The 24,038-nt window shown below is 56.5% G+C and overlaps 1 protein-coding gene across 1 annotated transcript in view; it reads left to right on the top strand.

Moving 5' to 3' along the window:
- The window catches only part of DOCK3 (dedicator of cytokinesis 3), a gene marked incomplete at its 5' end in the record, with an annotated part of 168,055 nt that overhangs the window by 17,895 nt on the left and 126,122 nt on the right, over positions 1-24,038 (top strand). The window contains one exon of the mRNA XM_072128238.1: positions 7,878-7,933. Coding sequence (XP_071984339.1) covers positions 7,878-7,933 — 56 coding nt within the window. The remainder of the gene's footprint in view (positions 1-7,877; positions 7,934-24,038) is intronic.

Below are 24,038 nucleotides of genomic sequence, written 5' to 3'. Positions count from 1 at the left end.
TACAGGAGCTTGTTCCAGGTCCTTCTCTTAGGGCTCATTAGGCGCCCGTTATGGGGGCCGTGATCTGGTTGCATGATTTGCATAGATTTCTATTTCGGCGGCCACGTGGTGTGTCACGGCACCACCACTGCGTCGGGCGGCCGCACTGCTAAATATAGGACTTGTACGCTTGTCACCTCTCCTTCCAGCCCTGTGCTTGCCCCTGGCCAGCCGAGTACCTGGCCGTCTGAATGAGCTCTTAGTTGGAGGTGCCTGCGCCGTATTGGGGGTATCTGGTGTACACAGCGCCCCAGGGCACAGCAGTGGGCTCAGGATCCAGACTGGTACTGTAGTAGGAAGCAGGGTCACCTGGAGCTGGGGTGCACTCCACCTGACCTGTGGGTGACATTCTGACCATCCGGGGAGCCCCCTGGTCTGTAGTAGTCTGGAGCTGCAGGGGGCTTCTGTCCCCTCGGTGTCACCAGGCCACACCCACCAGCAGCTGCTCATTTGCATATGTAATTGCACACTTGTTAACATTTCATCACCGCTGCTGAACGCTAAAAACTATAAAAAGGAGTCAGGAGGAACCCCGCTGCGCAGTGTCAGGAGATGATCCAGCAGTCACCGACTCCCCTTACATTCACATCATCCTCTCTGCGCTGTCTCTTCCCTCTCCTGTGCTGTCTCTTCCCCTCTCCTGCGCTGTCTCTTCCCCTCTCCTGCGCTGTCTCTTCCCCTCTCCTGCGCTGTCTCTCTCCTCCCCTCTCCTGCGCTGTCTCTCTCCTCCCCTCCCCTGCGCTGTCTCTCTCCTCCCCTCTCCTGCGCTGTCTCTCTCCTCCCCTCTCCTGCGCTGTCTCTCTCCTCCCCTCTCCTGCGCTGTCTCTCTCCTCCCCTCTCCTGCGCTGTCTCTCTCCTCCCCTCTCCTGCGCTGTCTCTTCCCCTCTCCTGCGCTGTCTCTCTCTTCCCCTCTCCTGCGCTCTCTCTCTCCTCCCCTCTCCTGCGCTGTCTCCTCCCCTCTCCTGCGCTGTCTCTTCCCCTCTCCTGCGCTGTTTCTCTCCTCCCCTCTCCTGCGCTGTCTCTCTCCTCCCCTCTCCTGCGCTGTTTCTCTCCTCCCCTCTCCTGCGCTGTTTCTCTCCTCCCCTCTCCTGCGCTGTCTCTTCCCCTCTCCTGCGCTGTCTCTTCCCCTCTCCTGCGCTGTCTCTCTCCTCCCCTCTCCTGTGCTGTCTCTCTCCTCCCCTCTCCTGCGCTGTCTCTCTCCTCCCCTCTCCTGCGCTGTCTCTCTCCTCCCCTCTCCTGCGCTGTCTCTCTCCTCCCCTCTCCTGCGCTGTCTCTCTCCTCCCTCTCCTGCGCTGTCTCTCTCCTCCCCTCTCCTGCGCTGTCTCTCTCCTCCCCTCTCCTGCGCTGTCTCTCTCCTCCCCTCTCCTGCGCTGTCTCTCTCTTCCCCTCTCCTGCGCTGTCTCTCTCCTCCCCTCTCCTGCGCTGTCTCTCTCCTCCCCTCTCCTGCGCTGTCTCTCTCCTCCCCTCTCCTGCGCTGTCTCTCTCCTCCCCTCTCCTGTGCTGTCTCTTCCCCTCTCCTGCGCTGTCTCTCTCCTCCCCTCTCCTGCGCTGTCTCTTCCCCTCTCCTGCGCTGTCTCTCTCTTCCCCTCTCCTGCGCTGTCTCTTCCCCTCTCCTGCGCTGTCTCTCTCCTCCCCTCTCCTGCGCTGTCTCTCCCCTCCCCTCTCCTGCGCTGTCTCTCTCTTCCCCTCTCCTGCGCTGTCTCTCTCCTCCCCTCTCCTGCGCTGTCTCTCTCCTCCCCTCTCCTGCGCTGTCTCTCTCTTCCCCTCTCCTGCGCTGTCTCTCTCCTCCCCTCTCCTGCGCTGTCTCTCTCCTCCCCTCTCCTGCGCTGTCTCTCTCCTCCCCTCTCCTGCGCTGTCTCTCTCCTCCCCTCTCCTGCGCTGTCTCTCTCCTCCCCTCTCCTGCGCTGTCTCTCTCCTCCCCTCTCCTGCGCTGTCTCTCTCTTCCCCTCTCCTGCGCTGTCTCTCTCCTCCCCTCTCCTGCGCTGTCTCTCTCTTCCCCTCTCCTGCGCTGTCTCTCTCCTCCCCTCTCCTGCGCTGTCTCTCTCCTCCCCTCTCCTGCGCTGTCTCTCTCCTCCCCTCTCCTGCGCTGTCTCTCTCTTCCCCTCTCCTGCGCTGTCTCTCTCCTCCCCTCTCCTGCGCTGTCTCTCTCCTCCCCTCTCCTGCGCTGTCTCTCTCCTCCCCTCTCCTGCGCTGTCTCTCTCCTCCCCTCTCCTGCGCTGTCTCTCTCTTCCCCTCTCCTGCGCTGTCTCTCTCCTCCCCTCTCCTGCGCTGTCTCTCTCCTCCCCTCTCCTGCGCTGTCTCTCTCCTCCCCTCTCCTGCGCTGTCTCTCTCTTCCCCTCTCCTGCGCTGTCTCTCTCCTCCCCTCTCCTGCGCTGTCTCTCTCCTCCCCTCTCCTGCGCTGTCTCTCTCTTCCCCTCTCCTGCGCTGTCTCTCTCCTCCCCTCTCCTGCGCTGTCTCTCTCCTCCCCTCTCCTGCGCTGTCTCTCTCCTCCCCTCTCCTGCGCTGTCTCTCTCCTCCCCTCTCCTGCGCTGTCTCTCTCTTCCCCTCTCCTGCGCTGTCTCTCTCCTCCCCTCTCCTGCGCTGTCTCTCTCTTCCCCTCTCCTGCGCTGTCTCTCTCCTCCCCTCTCCTGCGCTGTCTCTCTCCTCCCCTCTCCTGCGCTGTCTCTCTCCTCCCCTCTCCTGCGCTGTCTCTCTCCTCCCCTCTCCTGCGCTGTCTCTCTCTTCCCCTCTCCTGCGCTGTCTCTCTCTTCCCCTCTCCTGCGCTGTCTCTCTCCTCCCCTCTCCTGCGCTGTCTCTCTCCTCCCCTCTCCTGCGCTGTCTCTCTCTTCCCCTCTCCTGCGCTGTCTCTCTCTTCCCCTCTCCTGCGCTGTCTCTCTCCTCCTCTCTCCTGCGCTGTCTCTCTCCTCCTCTCTCCTGCGCTGTCTCTCTCCTCCTCTCTCCTGCGCTGTCTCTTCCCCTCTCCTGCGCTGTCTCTCTCTTCCCCTCTCCTGCGCTGTCTCTCTCCTCCCCTCTCCTGCGCTGTCTCTCTCCTCCCCTCTCCTGCGCTGTCTCTTCCCCTCTCCTGCGCTGTCTCTTCCCCTCTCCTGCGCTGTCTCTCTCCTCCCCTCTCCTGCGCTGTCTCTCTCCTCCCCTCTCCTGCGCTGTCTCTCTCCTCCCCTCTCCTGCGCTGTCTCTCTCCTCCCCTCTCCTGCGCTGTCTCTCTCCTCCCCTCTCCTGCGCTGTCTCTTCCCCTCCCCTCTCTTGTGCCGGGGCCTCCTATATATATTATATCTAATTCTGTAATTTATATGTTTTTTTTTTTATTTGTTTTATTGGTAGCACGAGCAGTAACAGACAATAAGTGTGAGCCATGATTGGTAATAAGAGTTACACTTGGGAAATCCTTGGTATATTTCTTTATGTACACGCTCCTGACCCCCTCGCACCCTCACCATTTTATGGGGTAAAGAAACAAAAAATAGAAAGCACAAAAAAGTAACAAAGTGAGAAGGAGGGAGGCCGCAGGGTAAAGCAAGAGGGTGGGAGCGTCCAGGACAGGAGGCACGGGGGGAGCGTCCAGGACAGGAGGCACGGGGGGAGCGTCCAGGACAGGAGGCACAGGGGGGCGACCAAGACAGGAGGCACGGGGGGAGCGTCCAGGACAGGAGGCACGGGGGGAGCGTCCAGGACAGGAGGCACGGGGGGAGCGTCCAGGACAGGAGGCACGGGGGGAGCGTCCAGGACAGGAGGCACGGGGGGAGCGTCCAGGACAGGAGGCACGGGGGGAGCGTCCAGGACAGGAGGCACGGGGGGAGCGTCCAGGACAGGAGGCACGGGGGGAGCGTCCAGGACAGGAGGCACGGGGGGAGCGTCCAGGACAGGAGGCACGGGGGGAGCGTCCAGGACAGGAGGCACGGGGGGAGCGTCCAGGACAGGAGGCACGGGGGGAGCGTCCAGGACAGGAGGCACGGGGGGGAGCATCCAGGACAGGAGGCACGGGGGGAGCGTCCAGGACAGGAGGCACGGGGGGAGCGTCCAGGACAGGAGGCACGGGGGGAGCGTCCAGGACAGGAGGCACGGGGGGAGCGTCCAGGACAGGAGGCACGGGCGGAGCGTCCAGGACAGGAGGCACGGGGGGAGCGTCCAGGACAGGAGGCACGGGGGGAGCGTCCAGGACAGGAGGCACGGGGGGAGCGTCCAGGACAGGAGGCACGGGGGGAGCATCCAGGACAGGAGGCACGGGGGGAGCGTCCAGGACAGGAGGCACGGGGGGAGCATCCAGGACAGGAGGCACGGGGGGAGCGTCCAGGACAGGAGGCACGGGGGGAGCATCCAGGACAGGAGGCACGGGGGGAGCGTCCAGGACAGGAGGCACGGGGGGAGCGTCCAGGACAGGAGGCACGGGGGGAGCGTCCAGGACAGGAGGCACGGGGGGAGCGTCCAGGACAAGCTGGAAGGAAATCTGCTCTAGATCTTCATGTGGATTGTCTGTACTCAGCGGATCCACGGTGCCCTGCAAGTAGGATGTAAGGTCCTCCATGCGCATGACATCATTTACTGTGTTGATCCATAATTTCGTTGTTGGGGGAGTGGTTTGTTTCCATAGTATCGGGATACAAGAACGGGCGCTATGATTGAGAAGCGCAGTAGTGTTCTTTATAATTTATACGGTATATAAGTTATAATTTTCCTCGGGCAGACAGTGTAATATGCAGATTTCTGTGTGAATTCTCTGTTCTCGCCTTCTCCTCTACGAGCAGCCGCTTAGCGTCACAGTCTAGTAAATGCAGCAAAGTGAGTGAATTCCTTATCTCCTTCATTATGCGCCTCCTTGTTAGTCTCTTCCACCTACTCGTTAGTTTACTGATCCTCCTAGTTATTCTCTCCGCCTCGTTATTGTCCCTGCCTCATTGTTATCCTTCTCCACCTTCTCATTTTCTTCCTCCTCCTTCTCATTAACCTCCTCATTACCCTCCTCCTTCTCGTTGTTATACCCATTATCCTCCTCATTATCTTCTTTATCCTCCGCCGCTTTGTCCTTCTCCGCCTCCTCATAATCCTTCTCTGCCTCCTCGTTGTCCTTCTCCGCCCCCTCGTTGTCCTTCTCCGCCCCCTCGTTGTTGTTCTCCGCCCCTTCGTTGTTGTTCTCCGCCCCTTCGTTGTTGTTCTCCGCCCCTTCGTTGTTGTTCTCCGCCCCTTCGTTGTTGTTCTCCGCCCCCTCGTTGTTGTTCTCCGCCTCCTCATAATCCTTCTCCGCCTCCTCGTTGTTGTTCTCCGCCCCCTCGTTGTTGTTCTCCGCCCCCTCGTTGTTGTTCTCCGCCCCCTCGTTGTTGTTCTCCGCCCCCTCGTTGTTGTTCTCCGCCCCCTCGTTGTTGTTCTCCGCCCCCTCGTTGTTGTTCTCCGCCCCCTCGTTGTTGTTCTCCGCCCACTCGTTGTTGTTCTCCGCCCCCTCGTTGTTGTTCTCCGCCCCCTCGTTGTTGTTCTCCGCCCCCTCGTTGTTGTTCTCCGCCCCCTCGTTGTTGTTCTCCGCCCCCTCGTTGTTGTTCTCCGCCCCCTCGTTGTGTTTCTCCGCCCCTCGTTGTTGTTCTCCGCCCCCTCGTTGTTGTTCTCCGCCCCCTCGTTGTTCAGCTCCGTCTCTTCGTTGTTCAGCTCCGCCCCCTCGTTGTTGTTCTCCGCCCCCTCGTTGTTGTTCTCCGCCCCCTCGTTGTTCTCGTTGCAAGGCCCCCCTACATGCAGGGGATTGCATTGTGGAGACTGAGAGTTGTGCAGCCTGTGGTGTCCTCATCTCTCCGGGAGGCTGTGCTGGGACTTGTAGTTCTCCTGCGGTTCTGTAATGATTGGGGGATGATGACATAATATGTAGAGAGAGAAAAACAGGAAGAGGAATAATCTGAGGTGACGCCGGGGCCGGGAGGGCAGCACAATGGCAGCGTTATCCCCCAGCATTGCTGCAGCGCTCCTCACATCTCCATAGCAACCTCTACAGGGTGCGGGGACCCAAACCCAGAGCCCAGGGTGACCAGCGGGTCTGGAGACAACGGCTCAGTGCTGCCACCCCTCCGACCCTGCCCACGTGCCAGGGGGGATGTGTCTGCTGGCCCGGACCCCGGAGATGGACCCCACTGTGTCCGGGCCCTGGACGAGAGGAGTAGTCCTCCCTCGCTGGGTACAAGTTGTATCCATCATGTGTGAAAGTCGTCTCAGTGTTGTCAGGTTGTTACCTTTGCCAGGACAAGTGTTCTCTCTTGTTAAGTGCAGGAACTTTATTGCTAAGTGCAAGTTTGATGTAACTCCATTCCTTGTTGCTAGATTCAGGTCCTCTCCTACATTGGGTGCAGGTCCTCTCCTACGCTGGGTGCAGGTCCTCTCCTACGCTGGGTGCAGGTCCTCTCCTGCGCTGGGTGCAGGTCCTCTCCTGCGCTGGGTGCAGGTCCTCTCCTGCGCTGGGTGCAGGTCCTCTCCTGCGCTGGGTGCAGGTCCTCTCCTGCGCTGGGTGCAGGTCCTCTCCTGCGCTGGGTGCAGGTCCTCTCCTGCGCTGGGTGCAGGTCCTCTCCTGCGCTGGGTGCAGGTCCTCTCCTGCGCTGGGTGCAGGTCCTCTCCTGCGCTGGGTGCAGGTCCTCTCCTGCGCTGGGTGCAGGTCCTCTCCTGCGCTGGGTGCAGGTCCTCTCCTGCGCTGGGTGCAGGTCCTCTCCTGCGCTGGGTGCAGGTCCTCTCCTGCGCTGGGTGCAGGTCCTCTCCTGCGCTGGGTGCAGGTCCTATTCTCCCGGGGTGCAGGCTTACTCTTACATTGGGTGCAGGTCCTATTCTCCTGGGGTGCAGGCTTAATCTTATGTTGGGGGCAGGTCCTCTCCGGGGTGCAGGTCTTCTATGTTGGGGGCAGGTCCTCTCCGGGGTGCAGGTCTTCTATGTTGGGTGCAGGTCCTCTCCGGGGTGCAGGTCTTCTATGTTGGGGGCAGGTCCACTCCGGGGTGCAGGTCTTCTATGTTGGGGGCAGGTCCTCTCCGGGGTGCAGGTCTTCTATGTTGGGGGCAGGTCCTCTCCGGGGTGCAGGTCTTCTATGTTGGGGGCAGGTCCTCTCTCCGGGGTGCAGGTCTTCTATGTTGGGGGCAGGTCCTCTCCGGGGTGCAGGTCTTCTATGTTGGGGGCAGGTCCTCTCCGGGGTGCAGGTCTTCTATGTTGGGGGCAGGTCCTCTCCGGGGTGCAGGTCTTCTATGTTGGGGGCAGGTCCTCTCCGGGGTGCAGGTCTTCTATGTTGGGGGCAGGTCCTCTCCGGGGTGCAGGTCTTCTATGTTGGGGGCAGGTCCTCTCCGGGGTGCAGGTCTTCTATGTTGGGGGCAGGTCCTCTCCGGGGTGCAGGTCTTCTATGTTGGGGGCAGGTCCTCTCCGGGGTGCAGGTCTTCTATGTTGGGGGCAGGTCCTCTCCGGGGTGCAGGTCTTCTATGTTGGGGGCAGGTCCTCTCCGGGGTGCAGGTCTTCTATGTTGGGGGCAGGTCCTCTCCGGGGTGCAGGTCTTCTATGTTGGGGGCAGGTCCTCTCCGGGGTGCAGGTCTTCTATGTTGGGGGCAGGTCCTCTCCGGGGTGCAGGTCCTCTCTTATGTTGGGGGCAGGTCCTCTCCGGGGTGCAGGTCTTCTATGTTGGGTGCAGGTCCTCTCCGGGGTGCAGGTCTTCTATGTTGGGTGCAGGTCCTCTCCGGGGTGCAGGTCCTCTCTTATGTTGGGGGCAGGTCCTCTCCGGGGTGCAGGCTTACTCTTATGTTGGGTGCAGGTCCTATTCTCCCGGGTTTAGGTCCTCTTCTACGTTGGGTGCAGGTTTTCTCCTACTTGAGGTTCCTCTGACTTTTCTTGTCTTCTTTCTGCAGGGAATCTTCCCAGTAAACATCATCTACCTTAAGAAAGCCACCGTCAGCAACCGAGGGTGAGTGACTGGCGCTGCACAGGGGATCTATTCTGGATGCAGTGCATTGTGGGAGTGCAGTGGAGGAAGCTTTGGCTGTGACTGGAGGAGATGCCACCTATATGAGAGTGTTTGTGTGGCTTTGGTATGTGAAGTCCTAACGAGTATAACAAGACGTCTCGTTAGTGGATCCGGTCTGCAGGGTGAGTGGCTGCCTGCGGAGGGCGCTAGAGTCAGGGAGCAGGCAGTCCTATGTAAGCTGCACATGGGGCTGCTCCAGCGAGGTGAAGGCTCTGCAGGATGAAATATTCAGGTCATGGCTGCACTGATAGGAAAGCTCTGCTGCATATTTCATGAGCGCCAGGCAGTACCTGTCAGGACACCGCCACTTATACAAGACCCCCAAATGCTGCCCCCTAGAGCGGTGCAGGGTCAGCGCGTCTGACACCAAGGGGAAAATCATCCAGACTGCTATCATAGTGTGTGTGTAGCTGCCCGTTGTGTGTGTGTAGCTGCCGTGTAGCTGCCCATTGTGTGTGTGTGTGTGTGTAGCTGCCCATTGTGTGTGTGTGTGTGTAGCTGCCCATTGTGTGTGTGTGTGTGTGTAGCTGCCCGTTGTGTGTGTGTGTGTGTAGCTGCCCGTTGTGTGTGTGTGTGTAGCTGCCCATTGTGTGTGTGTGTGTGTGTGTGTGTGTGTGTGTGTAGCTGCCCGTTGTATGTGTGTGTAGCTGCCCGTTTGTGTGTGTGTGTGTAGCTGCCCGTTGTGTGTGTGTGTGTGTAGCTGCCCGTTGTGTGTGTAGCTGCCCGTTGTGTGTGTGTGTGTAGCTGCCCGTTGTGTGTGTGTGTGTGTGTAGCTGCCCGTTGTGTGTGTGTGTGTGTAGCTGCCCGTTGTGTGTGTGTGTGTGTGTGTGTGTGTAGCTGCCCGGTGTGTGTGTGTAGCTGCCCGATGTGTGTGTGTGTGTGTGTGTGTAGCTGCTCGGTGTTTGTGTGTGTGTAGCTGCTCGGTGTTTGTGTGTGTGTAGCTGCTCGGTGTGTGTGTGTAGCTGCCCGGTGTGTGTGTGTAGCTGCCCGGTGTGTGTGTGTAGCTGCCCGGTGTGTGTGTGTGTGTAGCTGCCCGATGTGTGTGTGTGTGTGTGTAGCTGCTCGGTGTGTGTGTGTAGCTGCCCGGTGTGTGTGTGTAGCTGCCTGGTGTGTGTGTGTAGCTGCCCGGTGTGTGTGTGTAGGTGTGTGTGTGTAGCTGCCCGGTGTTTGTGTGTGTAGCTGCCCGGTTGTGTGTGTGTGTAGCTGCCCGGTTGTGTGTGTGTGTAGCTGCCCGGTTGTGTGTGTGTGTAGCTGCCCGCTTGTGTGTGTGTGTGTAGCTTCCCGGTGTGTGTGTGTGTGTAGCTGCCCGGTGTGTGTGTGTGTGTGTGTGTAGCTGCCCGTTGTGTGTGTGTGTGTGTAGCTGCCCGTTGTGTGTGTGTGTGTGTAGCTGCCCATTGTGTGTGTGTGTGTAGCTGCCCATTGTGTGTGTGTGTGTAGCTGCCCATTGTGTGTGTGTGTGTGTAGCTGCCCGTTGTGTGTGTGTGTAGCTGCCCGTTGTGTGTGTATAGCTGCCTGTTGTGTGTGTGTGTGTGTGTGTAGCTGCCCGGTGTGTGTGTGTAGCTGCCCGATGTGTGTGTGTGTGTGTGTGTGTGTGTGTAGCTGCTCGGTGTTTGTGTGTGTGTAGCTGCCCGTTGTGTGTGTAGCTGCCCGTTGTGTGTGTAGCTGCCCGTTGTGTGTGTGTAGCTGCCCGGTGTGTGTGTGTAGCTGCCCGGTGTGTGTGTGTAGCTGCCCGGTGTGTGTGTGTGTGTGTGTAGCTGCCCGGTGTTTGTGTGTGTAGCTGCCCGGTGTTTGTGTGTGTAGCTGCCCGGTGTGTGTGTGTGTAGCTGCCCGGTTGTGTGTGTGTGTGTAGCTGCCCGGTTGTGTGTGTGTGTGTGTAGCTGCCCGGTTGTGTGTGTGTGTAGCTGCCCGGTGTGTGTGTGTGTGTGTGTGTGTGTGTAGCTGCCCGGTGTGTGTGTGTGTGTGTGTGTAGCTGCCCGGTGTGTGTGTGTGTGTGTGTGTGTGTAGCTGCCCGGTGTGTGTGTGTAGCTGCCCGGTGTGTGTGTGTGTGTGTGTGTGTAGCTGCCCGGTGTGTGTGTGTGTGTGTCTGTAGCTGCCCGGTGTGTGTGTGTGTGTGTGTGTAGCTGCCCGGTGTGTGTGTGTGTGTCTGTAGCTGCCCGGTGTGTGTGTGTGTGTGTGTGTGTGTGTAGCTGCCCGGTGTGTGTGTGTAGCTGCCCGGTGTGTGTGTGTGTGTGTGTGTGTGTAGCTGCCCGGTGTGTGTGTGTGTCTGTAGCTGCCCGTTGTGTGTGTGTGTGTGTGTAGCTGCCCGGTGTGTGTGCGTAGCTGCCCGGTGTGCGTGTAGCTGCCCGATGTGTGTGTAGCTGCCCGGTGTGTGTGTAGCTGCCCGGTGTGTGTGTGTGTGTGTGTGTGTGTGTAGCTGCCCGGTGTGTGTGTAGCTGCCCGGTGTGTGTGTGTAGCTGCCCGGTGTGTGTGTAGCTGCCCGGTGTGTGTGTAGCTGCCCGGTGTGTGTGTAGCTGCCCGGTGTGTGTGTGTGTGTGTGTGTGTGTGTGTAGCTGCCCGGTGTGTGTGTGTGTAGCTGCCCGGTGTGTGTGTAGCTGCCCGGTGTGTGTGTAGCTGCCCGGTGTGTGTGTGTATAGCTGCCCGTTGTGTGTGTGTGTAGCTTCCCGGTGTGTGTGTGTGTGTAGCTTCCCGGTGTGTGTGTGTGTGTAGCTTCCCGGTGTGTGTGTGTGTGTGTGTAGCTTCCCGGTGTGTGTGTGTGTGTGTAGCTGCCCGGTTGTGTGTGTGTGTGTAGCTGCCCGGTTATGTGTGTGTGTGTGTAGCTGCCCGGTTGTGTGTGTGTGTGGCTGCCCGGTGTGTGTGTGTGTGTGTGTAGCTGCCCGGTGTGTGTGTGTGTGTGTGTAGCTGCCCGGTGTGTGTGTGTGTGTGTGTAGCTGCCCGGTGTGTGTGTGTGTGTGTGTGTGTGTGTAGCTGCCCGTTGTGTGTGTGTGTGTAGCTGCCCGGCTGTGTGTGTGTGTAGCTGCCCGGTTGTGTGTGTGTGTGTGTGTAGCTGCCCGGTTGTGTGTGTGTGTAGCTGCCCGGTTGTGTGTGTGTGTGTGTAGCTGCCCGTTGAATGTGTGTGTAGCTGCCCGTTGAATGTGTGTGTAGCTGCCCGGTGTGTGTGTGTAGCTGCCCGGTGTGTGTGTAACTGCCCGGTGTGTGTGTGTGTAGCTGCCCGGTTGTGTGTGTGTGTAGCTGCCCGGTGTGTGTGTAACTGCCCGGTGTGTGTGTGTGTAGCTGCCCGGTGTGTGTGTAGCTGACCGGTGTGTGTGTGTAGCTGCCCGGTGTGTGTGTGTGTGTGTGTGTGTGTAGCTTCCCGGTGTGTGTGTGTAGCTGCCCGTTGTGTGTGTAGCTGCCCGTTGTGTGTGTAGCTGCCCGTTGTGTGTGTGTAGCTGCCCGTTGTGTGTGTGTGTAGCTGCCCTTTGTGTGTGTTGGTGTAGCTGCCCTTTGTGTGTGTGTGTGTAGCTGCCCTTTGTGTGTGTGTGTAGCTGCCCTTTGTGTGTGTGTGTGTAGCTGCTCTTTGTGTGTGTGTGTGTGTAGCTGCCCGGTGTGTGTGTGTGTAGCTGCCCGGTGTGTGTGTGTGTAGCTGCCCGTTGTGTGTATGTAGCTGCCCGTTGTGTGTGTGTGTGTGTAGCTGACCGGTGTGTGTGTGTAGCTGCCCGGTGTGTGTGTGTGTGTAGCTGCCCGGTGTGTGTGTGTAGCTGCCCGTTGTGAGTGTATGTAGCTGCCCGGTGTGTGTGTGTTTAGCTGCCCGGTGTGTGTGTGTGTGTGTGTGTAGCTGCCCGGTTGTGTGTGTGTGTGTTTAGCTGCCCGGTTGTGTGTGTGTGTAGCTGCCCGGTTGTGTGTGTGTGTGTAGCTGCCCAGTTGTGTGTGTGTGTAGCTGCCCGGTTGTGTGTGTGTGTGGCTGCCCGGTTGTGTGTGTATGTGTAGCTGCCCGGTGTGCGTGTAGCTGCCTGGTGTGTGTGTGTGTGTGTAGCTGCCCGGTGTGTGTGTAGCTGCCCGGTGTGTGTGTAGCTGCCCGGTGTGTGTGTGTGTGTAGCTGCCCGGTGTGTGTGTGTGTGTGTGTGTAGCTGCCCGGTCTGTGTGTGTAGCTGCCCGGTCTGTGTGTGTAGCTGCCCGTTGTGTGTGTGTTTAGCTGCCCGGTTGTGTGTGTGTGTAGCTGCCCGGTTGTGTGTGTGTGTGGCTGCCCGGTTGTGTGTGTGTGTGGCTGCCCGGTTGTGTGTGTGTGTGTGTGTGTAGCTGCCCGGTGTGCGTGTAGCTGCCTGGTGTGTGTGTGTGTGTGTAGCTGCCCGGTGTGTGTGTAGCTGCCCGGTGTGTGTGTAGCTGCCCGGTGTGTGTGTGTGTGTGTAGCTGCCCGGTGTGTGTGTGTGTGTAGCTGCCCGGTTGTGTGTGTGTGTGTGTGTAGCTGCCTGGTGTGTGTGTAGCTGCCCGGTGTGTGTGTGTATTGCTGCCCGTTGTGTGTGTGTGTGTAGCTGCCCGGTGTGTGTGTGTGTGTGTGTGTAGCTGCCCGTTGTGTGTGTGTGTGTGTAGCTGCCCATTGTGTGTGTGTGTGTAGCTGCCCATTGTGTGTGTGTGTGTAGCTGCCCATTGTGTGTGTGTGTGTGTAGCTGCCCGTTGTGTGTGTGTGTAGCTGCCCGTTGTGTGTGTATAGCTGCCTGTTGTGTGTGTGTGTGTGTGTGTAGCTGCCCGGTGTGTGTGTGTAGCTGCCCGATGTGTGTGTGTGTGTGTGTGTGTGTGTAGCTGCTCGGTGTTTGTGTGTGTGTAGCTGCCCGTTGTGTGTGTAGCTGCCCGTTGTGTGTGTAGCTGCCCGTTGTGTGTGTAGCTGCCCGTTGTGTGTGTAGCTGCCCGTTGTGTGTGTGTAGCTGCCCGTTGTGTGTGTGTAGCTGCCCGGTGTGTGTGTGTAGCTGCCCGGTGTGTGTGTGTGTGTGTGTAGCTGCCCGGTGTTTGTGTGTGTGTGTGTAGCTGCCCGGTGTTTGTGTGTGTAGCTGCCCGGTGTGTGTGTGTGTAGCTGCCCGGTTGTGTGTGTGTGTGTAGCTGCCCGGTTGTGTGTGTGTGTGTGTAGCTGCCCGGTTGTGTGTGTGTGTAGCTGCCCGGTGTGTGTGTGTGTGTGTGTAGCTGCCCGGTGTGTGTGTGTGTGTGTGTGTAGCTGCCCGGTGTGTGTGTGTGTGTGTGTGTGTGTAGCTGCCCGGTGTGTGTGTGTAGCTGCCCGGTGTGTGTGTGTGTGTGTGTGTGTAGCTGCCCGGTGTGTGTGTGTGTGTGTCTGTAGCTGCCCGGTGTGTGTGTGTGTGTGTGTGTGTAGCTGCCCGGTGTGTGTGTGTGTGTGTCTGTAGCTGCCCGGTGTGTGTGTGTGTGTGTGTAGCTGCCCGGTGTGTGTGTGTAGCTGCCCGGTGTGTGTGTGTGTGTGTAGCTGCCCGGTGTGTGTGTGTGTCTGTAGCTGCCCGTTGTGTGTGTGTGTGTGTGTAGCTGCCCGGTGTGTGTGCGTAGCTGCCCGGTGTGCGTGTAGCTGCCCGATGTGTGTGTAGCTGCCCGGTGTGTGTGTAGCTGCCCGGTGTGTGTGTGTGTGTGTGTAGCTGCCCGGTGTGTGTGTAGCTGCCCGGTGTGTGTGTAGCTGCCCGGTGTGTGTGTGTAGCTGCCCGGTGTGTGTGTAGCTGCCCGGTGTGTGTGTAGCTGCCCGGTGTGTGTGTGTGTGTGTGTGTGTAGCTGCCCGGTGTGTGTGTGTGTAGCTGCCCGGTGTGTGTGTAGCTGCCCGGTGTGTGTGTAGCTGCCCGGTGTGTGTGTGTATAGCTGCCCGGTGTGTGTGTGTGTAGCTTCCCGGTGTGTGTGTGTGTGTAGCTTCCCGGTGTGTGTGTGTGTGTGTGTAGCTTCCCGGTGTGTGTGTGTGTGTGTAGCTGCCCGGTTGTGTGTGTGTGTGTAGCTGCCCGGTTATGTGTGTGTGTGTGTAGCTGCCCGGTTGTGTGTGTGTGTGGCTGCCCGGTGTGTGTGTGTGTGTGTGTAGCTGCCCGGTGTGTGTGTGTGTGTGTGTAGCTGCCCGGTGTGTGTGTGTGTGTGTGTAGCTGCCCGGTGTGTGTGTGTGTGTGTGTGTGTGTGTAGCTGCCCGGTGTGTGTGTGTGTGTGTAGCTGCCCGTTGTGTGTGTGTGTGTAGCTGCCCGGCTGTGTGTGTGTGTAGCTGCCCGGTTGTGTGTGTGTGTGTGTGTAGCTGCCCGGTTGTGTGTGTGTGTAGCTGCCCGGTTGTGTGTGTGTGTGTGTAGCTGCCCGTTGAATGTGTGTGTAGCTGCCCGGTGTGTGTGTGTAGCTGCCCGGTGTGTGTGTAACTGCCCGGTGTGTGTGTGTGTAGCTGCCCGGTGTGTGTGTAGCTGCCCGGTGTGTGTGTAGCTGCCCGGTGTGTGTGTGTAGCTGCCCGGTGTGTGTGTGTGTGTGTAGCTTCCCGGTGTGTGTGTGTAGCTGCCCGTTCTGTGTGTGTGTAGCTGCCCGGCTGTGTGTGTGTGTAGCTGCCCGGTTGTGTGTGTGTAGCTGCCCGGTTGTGTGTGTATGTGTAGCTGCCCGGTTGTGTGTGTGTGTAGCTGCCCGGTTGTGTGTGTGTGTGTGTAGCTGCCCGGTTGTGTGTGTGTGTAGCTGCCCGGTGTGTGTGTAACTGCCCGGTGTGTGTGTGTGTAGCTGCCCGGTGTGTGTGTAGCTGACCGGTGTGTGTGTGTAGCTGCCCGGTGTGTGTGTGTGTGTGTGTGTAGCTTCCCGGTGTGTGTGTGTAGCTGCCCGTTGTGTGTGTAGCTGCCCGTTGTGTGTGTAGCTGCCCGTTGTGTGTGTGTAGCTGCCCGTTGTGTGTGTGTGTAGCTGCCCTTTGTGTGTTGGTGTAGCTGCCCTTTGTGTGTGTGTGTGTAGCTGCCCTTTGTGTGTGTGTGTAGCTGCCCTTTGTGTGTGTGTGTGTAGCTGCTCTTTGTGTGTGTGTGTGTGTGTAGCTGCCCGGTGTGTGTGTGTGTAGCTGCCCGGTGTGTGTGTGTGTAGCTGCCCGTTGTGTGTATGTAGCTGCCCGTTGTGTGTGTGTGTGTGTAGCTGACCGGTGTGTGTGTGTAGCTGCCCGGTGTGTGTGTGTGTGTGTGTGTAGCTGCCCGGTGTGTGTGTGTAGCTGCCCGTTGTGAGTGTATGTAGCTGCCCGGTGTGTGTGTGTTTAGCTGCCCGGTGTGTGTGTGTGTGTGTGTGTAGCTGCCCGGTTGTGTGTGTGTGTGTTTAGCTGCCCGGTGTGTGTGTGTGTAGCTGCCCGGTGTGTGTGTGTGTGTGTAGCTGCCCGGTTGTGTGTGTGTGTAGCTGCCCAGTTGTGTGTGTGTGTAGCTGCCCGGTTGTGTGTGTGTGCAGCTGCCCGGTTGTGTGTGTGTGTTTAGCTGCCCGGTTGTGTGTGTGTGTAGCTGCCCGGTTGTGTGTGTGTGTAGCTGCCCGGTTGTGTGTGTGTGTGTAGCTGCCCAGTTGTGTGTGTGTGTAGCTGCCCGGTTGTGTGTGTGTGTGGCTGCCCGGTTGTGTGTGTATGTGTAGCTGCCCGGTGTGCGTGTAGCTGCCTGGTGTGTGTGTGTGTGTGTAGCTGCCCGGTGTGTGTGTAGCTGCCCGGTGTGTGTGTAGCTGCCCGGTGTGTGTGTGTGTGTAGCTGCCCGGTGTGTGTGTGTGTGTGTAGCTGCCCGGTCTGTGTGTGTAGCTGCCCGGTCTGTGTGTGTAGCTGCCCGTTGTGTGTGTGTTTAGCTGCCCGGTTGTGTGTGTGTGTAGCTGCCCGGTTGTGTGTGTGTGTGGCTGCCCGGTTGTGTGTGTGTGTGGCTGCCCGGTTGTGTGTGTGTGTGTGTGTAGCTGCCCGGTGTGCGTGTAGCTGCCTGGTGTGTGTGTGTGTGTGTAGCTGCCCGGTGTGTGTGTAGCTGCCCGGTGTGTGTGTGTGTGTGTAGCTGCCCGGTGTGTGTGTGTGTGTAGCTGCCCGGTGTGTGTGTGTGTGTGTGTGTGTGTAGCTGCCCGGTGTGTGTGTGTGTGTGTGTGTGTAGCTGCCCGTTGTGTGTGTGTGTAGCTGCCCGTTGTGTGTGTGTGTGTGTGTGTAGCTGCCCGGTGTGTGTGTGTGTAGCTGCCCGGTGTGTGTGTGTAGCTGCCCGGTGTGTGTGTAGCTGCCCGGTGTGTGTGTAGCTGCCCGGTGTGTGTGTAGCTGCCCGGTGTGTGTGTGTAGCTGCCCGGTGTGTGTGTGTGTAGCTGTCCGGTGTGTGTGTGTGTGTAGCTGCCCGGTTGTGTGTGTGTGTAGCTGCCCGGTGTGTGTGTGTGTAGCTGCCCGGTGTGTGTGTGTGTAGCTGCCCGGTGTGTGTGTGTGTGTGTAGCTGCCCGTTGTGTGTGTGTGTGTAGCTGCCCGGTGTGTGTGTGTGTGTGTAGCTGCCCGGTGTGTGTGTGTGTGTGTAGCTGCCCGGTGTGTGTGTGTGTGTAGCTGCCCGATGTGTGTGTGTAGCTGCCCGGTGTGTGTGTAGCTGCCCGGTGTGTGTGTGTGTAGCTGCCCGGTGTGTGTGTGTGTGTGTGTAGCTGCACGGTGTGTGTGTGTAGCTGCCCGGTGTGTGTGTGTGTAGCTGCACGGTGTGTGTGTGTAGCTGCCCGGTGTGTGTGTGTGTAGCTGCCCGGTGTGTGTGTGTGTAGCTGCCCGGTGTGTGTGTAGCTGCCCGGTGTGTGTGTGTGTATCTGCACGGTGTGTGTGTGTAGCTGCACGGTGTGTGTGTGTAGCTGCCCGGTGTGTGTGTGTAGCTGCCCGGTGTGTGTGTGTGTGTGTGTAGCTGCACGGTGTGTGTGTGTGTCTACCTGCCCGGTGTGTGTGTGTGTAGCTGCCCGGTGTGTGTGTGTGTAGCTGCCCGGTGTGTGTGTGTGTAGCTGCCCGGTGTGTGTGTGTAGCTGCCCGGTGTGTGTGTGTAGCTGCCCATTGTGTGTGTGTGTGTAGCTGCCCATTGTGTGTGTGTGTGTAGCTGCCCATTGTGTGTGTGTGTGTAGCTGCCCATTGTGTGTGTGTGTGTAGCTGCCCATTGTGTGTGTGTGTGTAGCTGCCCATTGTGTGTGTGTGTGTAGCTGCCCATTGTGTGTGTGTGTGTAGCTGCCCGGTGTGTGTGTGTGTAGCTGCCCGGTGTGTGTGTGTAGCTGCCCGGTGTGTGTGTGTAGCTGCCCGGTGTGTGTGTGTGTGTAGCTGCCCGGTGTGTGTGTGTGTGTAGCTGCCCATTGTGTGTGTGTGTGTAGCTGCCCGGTGTGTGTGTGTGTGTGTGTAGCTGCCCATTGTGTGTGTGTGTGTGTGTAGCTGCCCGGTGTGTGTGTGTGTGTGTGTAGCTGCCCATTGTGTGTGTGTGTGTAGCTGCCCATTGTGTGTGTGTGTGTAGCTGCCCGGTGTGTGTGTGTAGCTGCCCATTGTGTGTGTGTGTGTAGCTGCCCCGTGTGTGTGTAGCTGCCCGGTGTGTGTGTAGCTGCCCGGTGTGTGTGTAGCTGCCCGGTGTGTGTGTGTAGCTGCCCGGTGTGTGTGTGTGTGTGTGTGTGTGTGTGTGTGTAGCTGCCCGGTGTGTGTGTGTGTGTGTGTAGCTGCCCGGTGTGTGTGTAGCTGCCCGGTGTGTGTGTGTGTGTGTGTGTGTAGCTGCCCATTGTGTGTGTGTGTGTGTAGCTGCCCGGTGTGTGTGTGTGTGTGTGTGTGTAGCTGCCCATTGTGTGTGTGTGTGTAGCTGCCCATTGTGTGTGTGTGTGTAGCTGCCCATTGTGTGTGTGTGTGTAGCTGCCCATTGTGTGTGTGTGTGCAGCTGCCCATTGTGTGTGTGTGTGTGTAGCTGCCCGGTGTGTGTGTGTGTGTGTGTGTAGCTGCCCGGTGTGTGTGTAGCTGCCCGGTGTGTGTGTGTGTGTGTAGCTGCCCGGTGTGTGTGTGTGTGTGTGTGTGTGTAGCTGCCCGGTGTGTGTGTGTGTAGCTGCCCGGTGTGTGTGTAGCTGCCCGGTGTGTGTGTAGCTGCCCGGTGTGTGTGTAGCTGCCCGGTGTGTGTGTAGCTGCCCGGTGTGTGTGTAGCTGCCCGGTGTGTGTGTAGCTGCCCGGTGTGTGTGTGTAGCTGCCCGGTGTGTGTGTAGCTGCCCGGTGTGTGTGTAGCTGCCCGGTGTGTGTGTAGCTGCCCGGTGTGTGTGTGTAGCTGCCCGGTGTGTGTGTAGCTGCTGTGAGCTCTGGGGATTGCGCTGGGTACGTGGGAGGTTTATTTTTCGCTCCTCTTCGGATGCCTCATTGCTGCACAGATCGGAGAGGAGGCAGCGGCACCAGGAGAGGTAGGAGCCGCCATCCCTGCACCCGGGCCCCAGGATGTGTGACTGCTGCGTGTGGTACCGGGGGGGGGGGGCTGGCATGGAACCCAATCATTGCCGGGCACATACATCACTGCTGTGTACAGCGTCTATCAGGAGACTCCCGGCTGTGCCACCATGGCAGATACGTCATGTCATGTATATAATGTGCAGAGATATGCCAGGCTGTGCCATCCAGGCTGTGATTATATATGTAATGTGTAGGGATGTGCCAGGCTGTGCCATCCAGGCTGTGATTATATATGTAATGTGTAGGGATGTGCCAGGCTGTGCCATCCAGGCTGTGATTATATATGTAATGTGTAGGGATGTGCCAGGCTGTGCCATCCAGGCTGTGATTATATATGTAATGTGCAGGGATGTGCCAGGCTGTGCCATCCAGGCTGTGATTATATATGTAATGTGTAGGGATGTGCCAGGCTGTGCCATCCAGGCTGTGATTATATATGTAATGTGTAGGGATGTGCCAGGCTGTGCCATCCAGGCTGTGATTATATATGTAATGTGTAGGGATGTGCCAGGCTGTGCCATCCAGGCTGTGATTATATATGTAATGTGTAGGGATGTGCCAGGCTGTGCCATCCAGGCTGTGATTATATATGTAATGTGCAGGGATGTGCCAGGCTGTGCCATCCAGGCTGTGATCATATATGTAATGTGCAGGGATGTGCCAGGCTGTGCCATCCAGGCTGTGATTATATATGTAATGTGTAGGGATGTGCCAGGCTGTGCCATCCAGGCTGTGATTATATATGTAATGTGCAGGGATGTGCCAGGCTATGCCATCCAGGCTGTGATTATATATGTAATGTGTAGGGATGTGCCAGGCTGTGCCATCCTGGCTGTGATTATATATGTAATGTGTAGGGATGTGCCAGGCTGTGCCATCCAGGCTGTGGTTATATATGTAATGTGTAGGGATGTGCCAGGCTGTGCCATCCAGGCTGTGATTATATATGTAATGTGTAGGGATGTGCCAGGCTGTGCCATCCAGGCTGTGATTATATATGTAATGTGTAGGGATGTGCCAGGCTGTGCCATCCAGGCTGTGATTATATATGTAATGTGTAGGGATGTGCCAGGCTGTGCCATCCAGGCTGTGATTATATATGTAATGTGTAGGGATGTGCCAGGCTGTGCCATCCAGGCTGTGATTATATATGTAATGTGTAGGGATGTGCCAGGCTGTGCCATCCAGGCTGTGATTATATATGTAATGTGTAGGGATGTGCCAGGCTGTGCCATCCAGGATGTGATTATATATGTAATGTGTAGGGATGTGCCAGGCTGTGCCATCCAGGCTGTGATTATATATGTAATGTGTAGGGATGTGCCAGGCTGTGCCATCCAGGCTGTGGTTATATATGTAATGTGTAGGGATGTGCCAGGCTGTGCCATCCAGGCTGTGATTATATATGTAATGTGTAGGGATGTGCCAGGCTGTGCCATCCAGGCTGTGATCATATATGTAATGTGCAGGGATGTGCCAGGCTGTGCCATCCAGGCTGTGATTATATATGTAATGTGCAGAGATATGCCAGGCTGTGCCATCCAGGCTGTGATTATATATGTAATGTGTAGGGATGTGCCAGGCTGTGCCATCCAGGCTGTGATTATATATGTAATGTGTAGGGATGTGCCAGGCTGTGCCATCCAGGCTGTGATTATATATGTAATGTGCAGGGATGTGCCAGGCTGTGCCATCCAGGCTGTGATTATATATATCATGTGTAGGGATGTGCCAGGCTGTGCCATCCAGGCTGTGATTATATATGTAATGTGTAGGGATGTGCCAGGCTGTGCCATCCAGGCTGTGATTATACATGTAATGTGTAGGGATGTGCCAGGCTGTGCCATCCAGGCTGTGATTATATATGTAATGTGCAGGGATGTGCCAGGCTGTGCCATCCAGGCTGTGATTATATATGTAATGTGTAGGGATGTGCCAGGCTGTGCCATCCAGGCTGTGATTATATATGTAATGTGCAGGGATGTGCCAGGCTGTGCCATCCAGGCTGTGATTATATATGTAATGTGCAGGGATGTGCCAGGCTGTGCCATCCAGGCTGTGATTATATATGTAATGTGCAGGGATGTGCCAGGCTGTGCCATCCAGGCTGTGATTATATATGTAATGTGCAGGGATGTGCCAGGCTGTGCCATCCAGGCTGTGATTATATATGTAATGTGTAGGGATGTGCCAGGCTGTGCCATCCAGGCTGTGGTTATATATGTAATGTGTAGGGATGTGCCAGGCTGTGCCATCCAGGCTGTGATTATATATGTAATGTGTAGGGATGTGCCAGGCTGTGCCATCCAGGCTGTGATTATATATGTAATGTGTAGGGATGTGCCAGGCTGTGCCATCCAGGCTGTGATTATATATGTAATGTGCAGGGATGTGCCAGGCTGTGCCATCCAGGCTGTGATTATATATGTAATGTGTAGGGATGTGCCAGGCTGTGCCATCCAGGCTGTGATTATATATGTAATGTGTAGGGATGTGCCAGGCTGTGCCATCCAGGCTGTGATTATATATGTAATGTGTAGGGATGTGCCAGGCTGTGCCATCCAGGCTGTGATTATATATGTAATGTGCAGGGATGTGCCAGGCTGTGCCATCCAGGCTGTGATTATATATGTAATGTGTAGGGATGTGCCAGGCTGTGCCATCCAGGCTGTGATTATATATGTAATGTGTAGGGATGTGCCAGGCTGTGCCATCCAGGCTGTGATTATATATGTAATGTGTAGGGATGTGCCAGGCTGTGCCATCCAGGCTGTGATTATATATGTAATGTGCAGGGATGTGCCAGGCTGTGCCATCCAGGCTGTGATTATATATGTAATGTGTAGGGATGTGCCAGGCTGTGCCATCCAGGCTGTGATTATATATGTAATGTGTAGGGATGTGCCAGGCTGTGCCATCCAGGCTGTGATTATATATGTAATGTGTAGGGATGTGCCAGGCTGTGCCATCCAGGCTGTGATTATATATGTAATGTGTAGGGATGTGCCAGGCTGTGCCATCCAGGCTGTGGTTATATATGTAATGTGCAGGGATGTGCCAGGCTGTGCCATCCGGGCTGTGATTATATATGTAATGTGTAGGGATGTGCCAGGCAGGCTGTGATTATATATGTAATGTGCAGGGATGTGCCAGGCTGTGCCATCCAGGCTGTGATTATATATGTAATGTGTAGGGATGTGCCAGGCTGTGCCATCCAGGCTGTGATTATATATGTAATGTGTAGGGATGTGCCAGGCTGTGCCATCCTGGCTGTGATTATATATGTAATGTGTAGGGATGTGCCAGGCTGTGCCATCCAGGCTGTGATTATATATGTAATGTGTAGGGATGTGCCAGGCTGTGCCATCCAGGCTGTGATTATATATGTAATGTGTAGGGATGTGCCAGGCTGTGCCATCCAGGCTGTGATTATATATGTAATGTGTAGGGATGTGCCAGGCTGTGCCATCCAGGCTGTGATTATATATGTAATGTGCAGGGATGTGCCAGGCTGTGCCATCCAGGCTGTGATTATATATGTAATGTGCAGGGATGTGCCAGGCTGTGCCATCCAGGCTGTGATTATATATGTAATGTGTAGGGATGTGCCAGGCTGTGCCATCCAGGCTGTGATTATACATGTAATGTGTAGGGATGTGCCAGGCTGTGCCATCCAGGCTGTGATTATATATGTAATGTGCAGGGATGTGCCAGGCTGTGCCATCCAGGCTGTGATTATATATGTAATGTGTAGGGATGTGCCAGGCTGTGCCATCCGGGCTGTGATTATATATGTAATGTGTAGGGATGTGCCAGGCTGTGCCATCCAGGCTGTGATCATATATGTAATGTGCAGGGATGTGCCAGGCTGTGCCATCCAGGCTGTGATTATATATGTAATGTGTAGGGATGTGCCAGGCTGTGCCATCCAGGCTGTGATTATATATGTAATGTGTAGGGATGTGCCAGGCTGTGCCATCCAGGCTGTGATTATATATGTAATGTGTAGGGATGTGCCAGGCTGTGCCATCCGGGCTGTGATTATATATGTAATGTGTAGGGATGTGCCAGGCTGTGCCATCCAGGCTGTGATCATATATGTAATGTGCAGGGATGTGCCAGGCTGTGCCATCCAGGCTGTGATTATATATGTAATGTGTAGGGATGTGCCAGGCTGTGCCATCCAGGCTGTGATTATATATGTAATGTGTAGGGATGTGCCAGGCTGTGCCATCCAGGCTGTGATTATATATGTAATGTGTAGGGATGTGCCAGGCTGTGATTATATATGTAATGTGTAGGGATGTGCCAGGCTGTGCCATCCAGGCTGTGATTATATATGTAATGTGTAGGGATGTGCCAGGCTGTGCCATCCAGGCTGTGATTATACATGTAATGTGCAGGGATGTGCCAGGCTGTGCCATCCAGGCTGTGATTATATATGTAATGTGCAGGGATGTGCCAGGCTGTGCCATCCAGGCTGTGATTATATATGTAATGTGCAGAGATATGCCAGGCTGTGCCATCCAGGCTGTGATTATATATGTAATGTGTAGGGATGTGCCAGGCTGTGCCATCCAGGCTGTGATTATATATGTAATGTGCAGGGATGTGCCAGGCTGTGCCATCCAGGCTGTGATTATATATGTAATGTGTAGGGATGTGCCAGGCTGTGCCATCCAGGCTGTGATTATATATGTAATGTGTAGGGATGTGCCAGGCTGTGCCATCCGGGCTGTGATTATATATGTAATGTGTAGGGATGTGCCAGGCTGTGCCATCCTGGCTGTGATTATATATGTAATGTGTAGGGATGTGCCAGGCTGTGCCATCCAGGCTGTGATTATATATGTAATGTGTAGGGATGTGCCAGGCTGTGCCATCCAGGCTGTGATTATATATGTAATGTGTAGGGATGTGCCAGGCTGTGCCATCCAGGCTGTGATTATATATGTAATGTGTAGGGATGTGCCAGGCTGTGCCATCCAGGCTGTGATTATATATGTAATGTGTAGGGATGTGCCAGGCTGTGCCATCCAGGCTGTGATTATATATGTAATGTGTAGGGATGTGCCAGGCTGTGCCATCCAGGCTGTGATTATATATGTAATGTGCAGGGATGTGCCAGGCTGTGCCATCCAGGCTGTGATTATATATGTAATGTGTAGGGATGTGCCAGGCTGTGCCATCCAGGCTGTGATTATATATGTAATGTGTAGGGATGTGCCAGGCTGTGCCATCCTGGCTGTGATTATATATGTAATGTGCAGGGATGTGCCAGGCTGTGCCATCCAGGCTGTGATTATATATGTAATGTGCAGGGATGTGCCAGGCTGTGCCATCCAGGCTGTGATTATATATGTAATGTGCAGGGATGTGCCAGGCTGTGCCATCCAGGCTGTGATTATATATGTAATGTGTAGGGATGTGCCAGGCTGTGCCATCCAGGCTGTGGTTATATATGTAATGTGTAGGGATGTGCCAGGCTGTGCCATCCAGGCTGTGATTATATATGTAATGTGTAGGGATGTGCCAGGCTGTGCCATCCAGGCTGTGATTATATATGTAATGTGTAGGGATGTGCCAGGCTGTGCCATCCAGGCTGTGATTATATATGTAATGTGCAGGGATGTGCCAGGCTGTGCCATCCAGGCTGTGATTATATATGTAATGTGTAGGGATGTGCCAGGCTGT

This window comes from Engystomops pustulosus, chromosome 10 (genome assembly GCF_040894005.1).
Source record: "Engystomops pustulosus chromosome 10, aEngPut4.maternal, whole genome shotgun sequence".
NCBI lineage: Eukaryota > Metazoa > Chordata > Amphibia > Anura > Leptodactylidae > Engystomops > Engystomops pustulosus.
The sequence above is the reverse complement of the archived record's forward strand: the minus strand, read 5'-3'. Positions and strand labels throughout refer to the sequence as shown.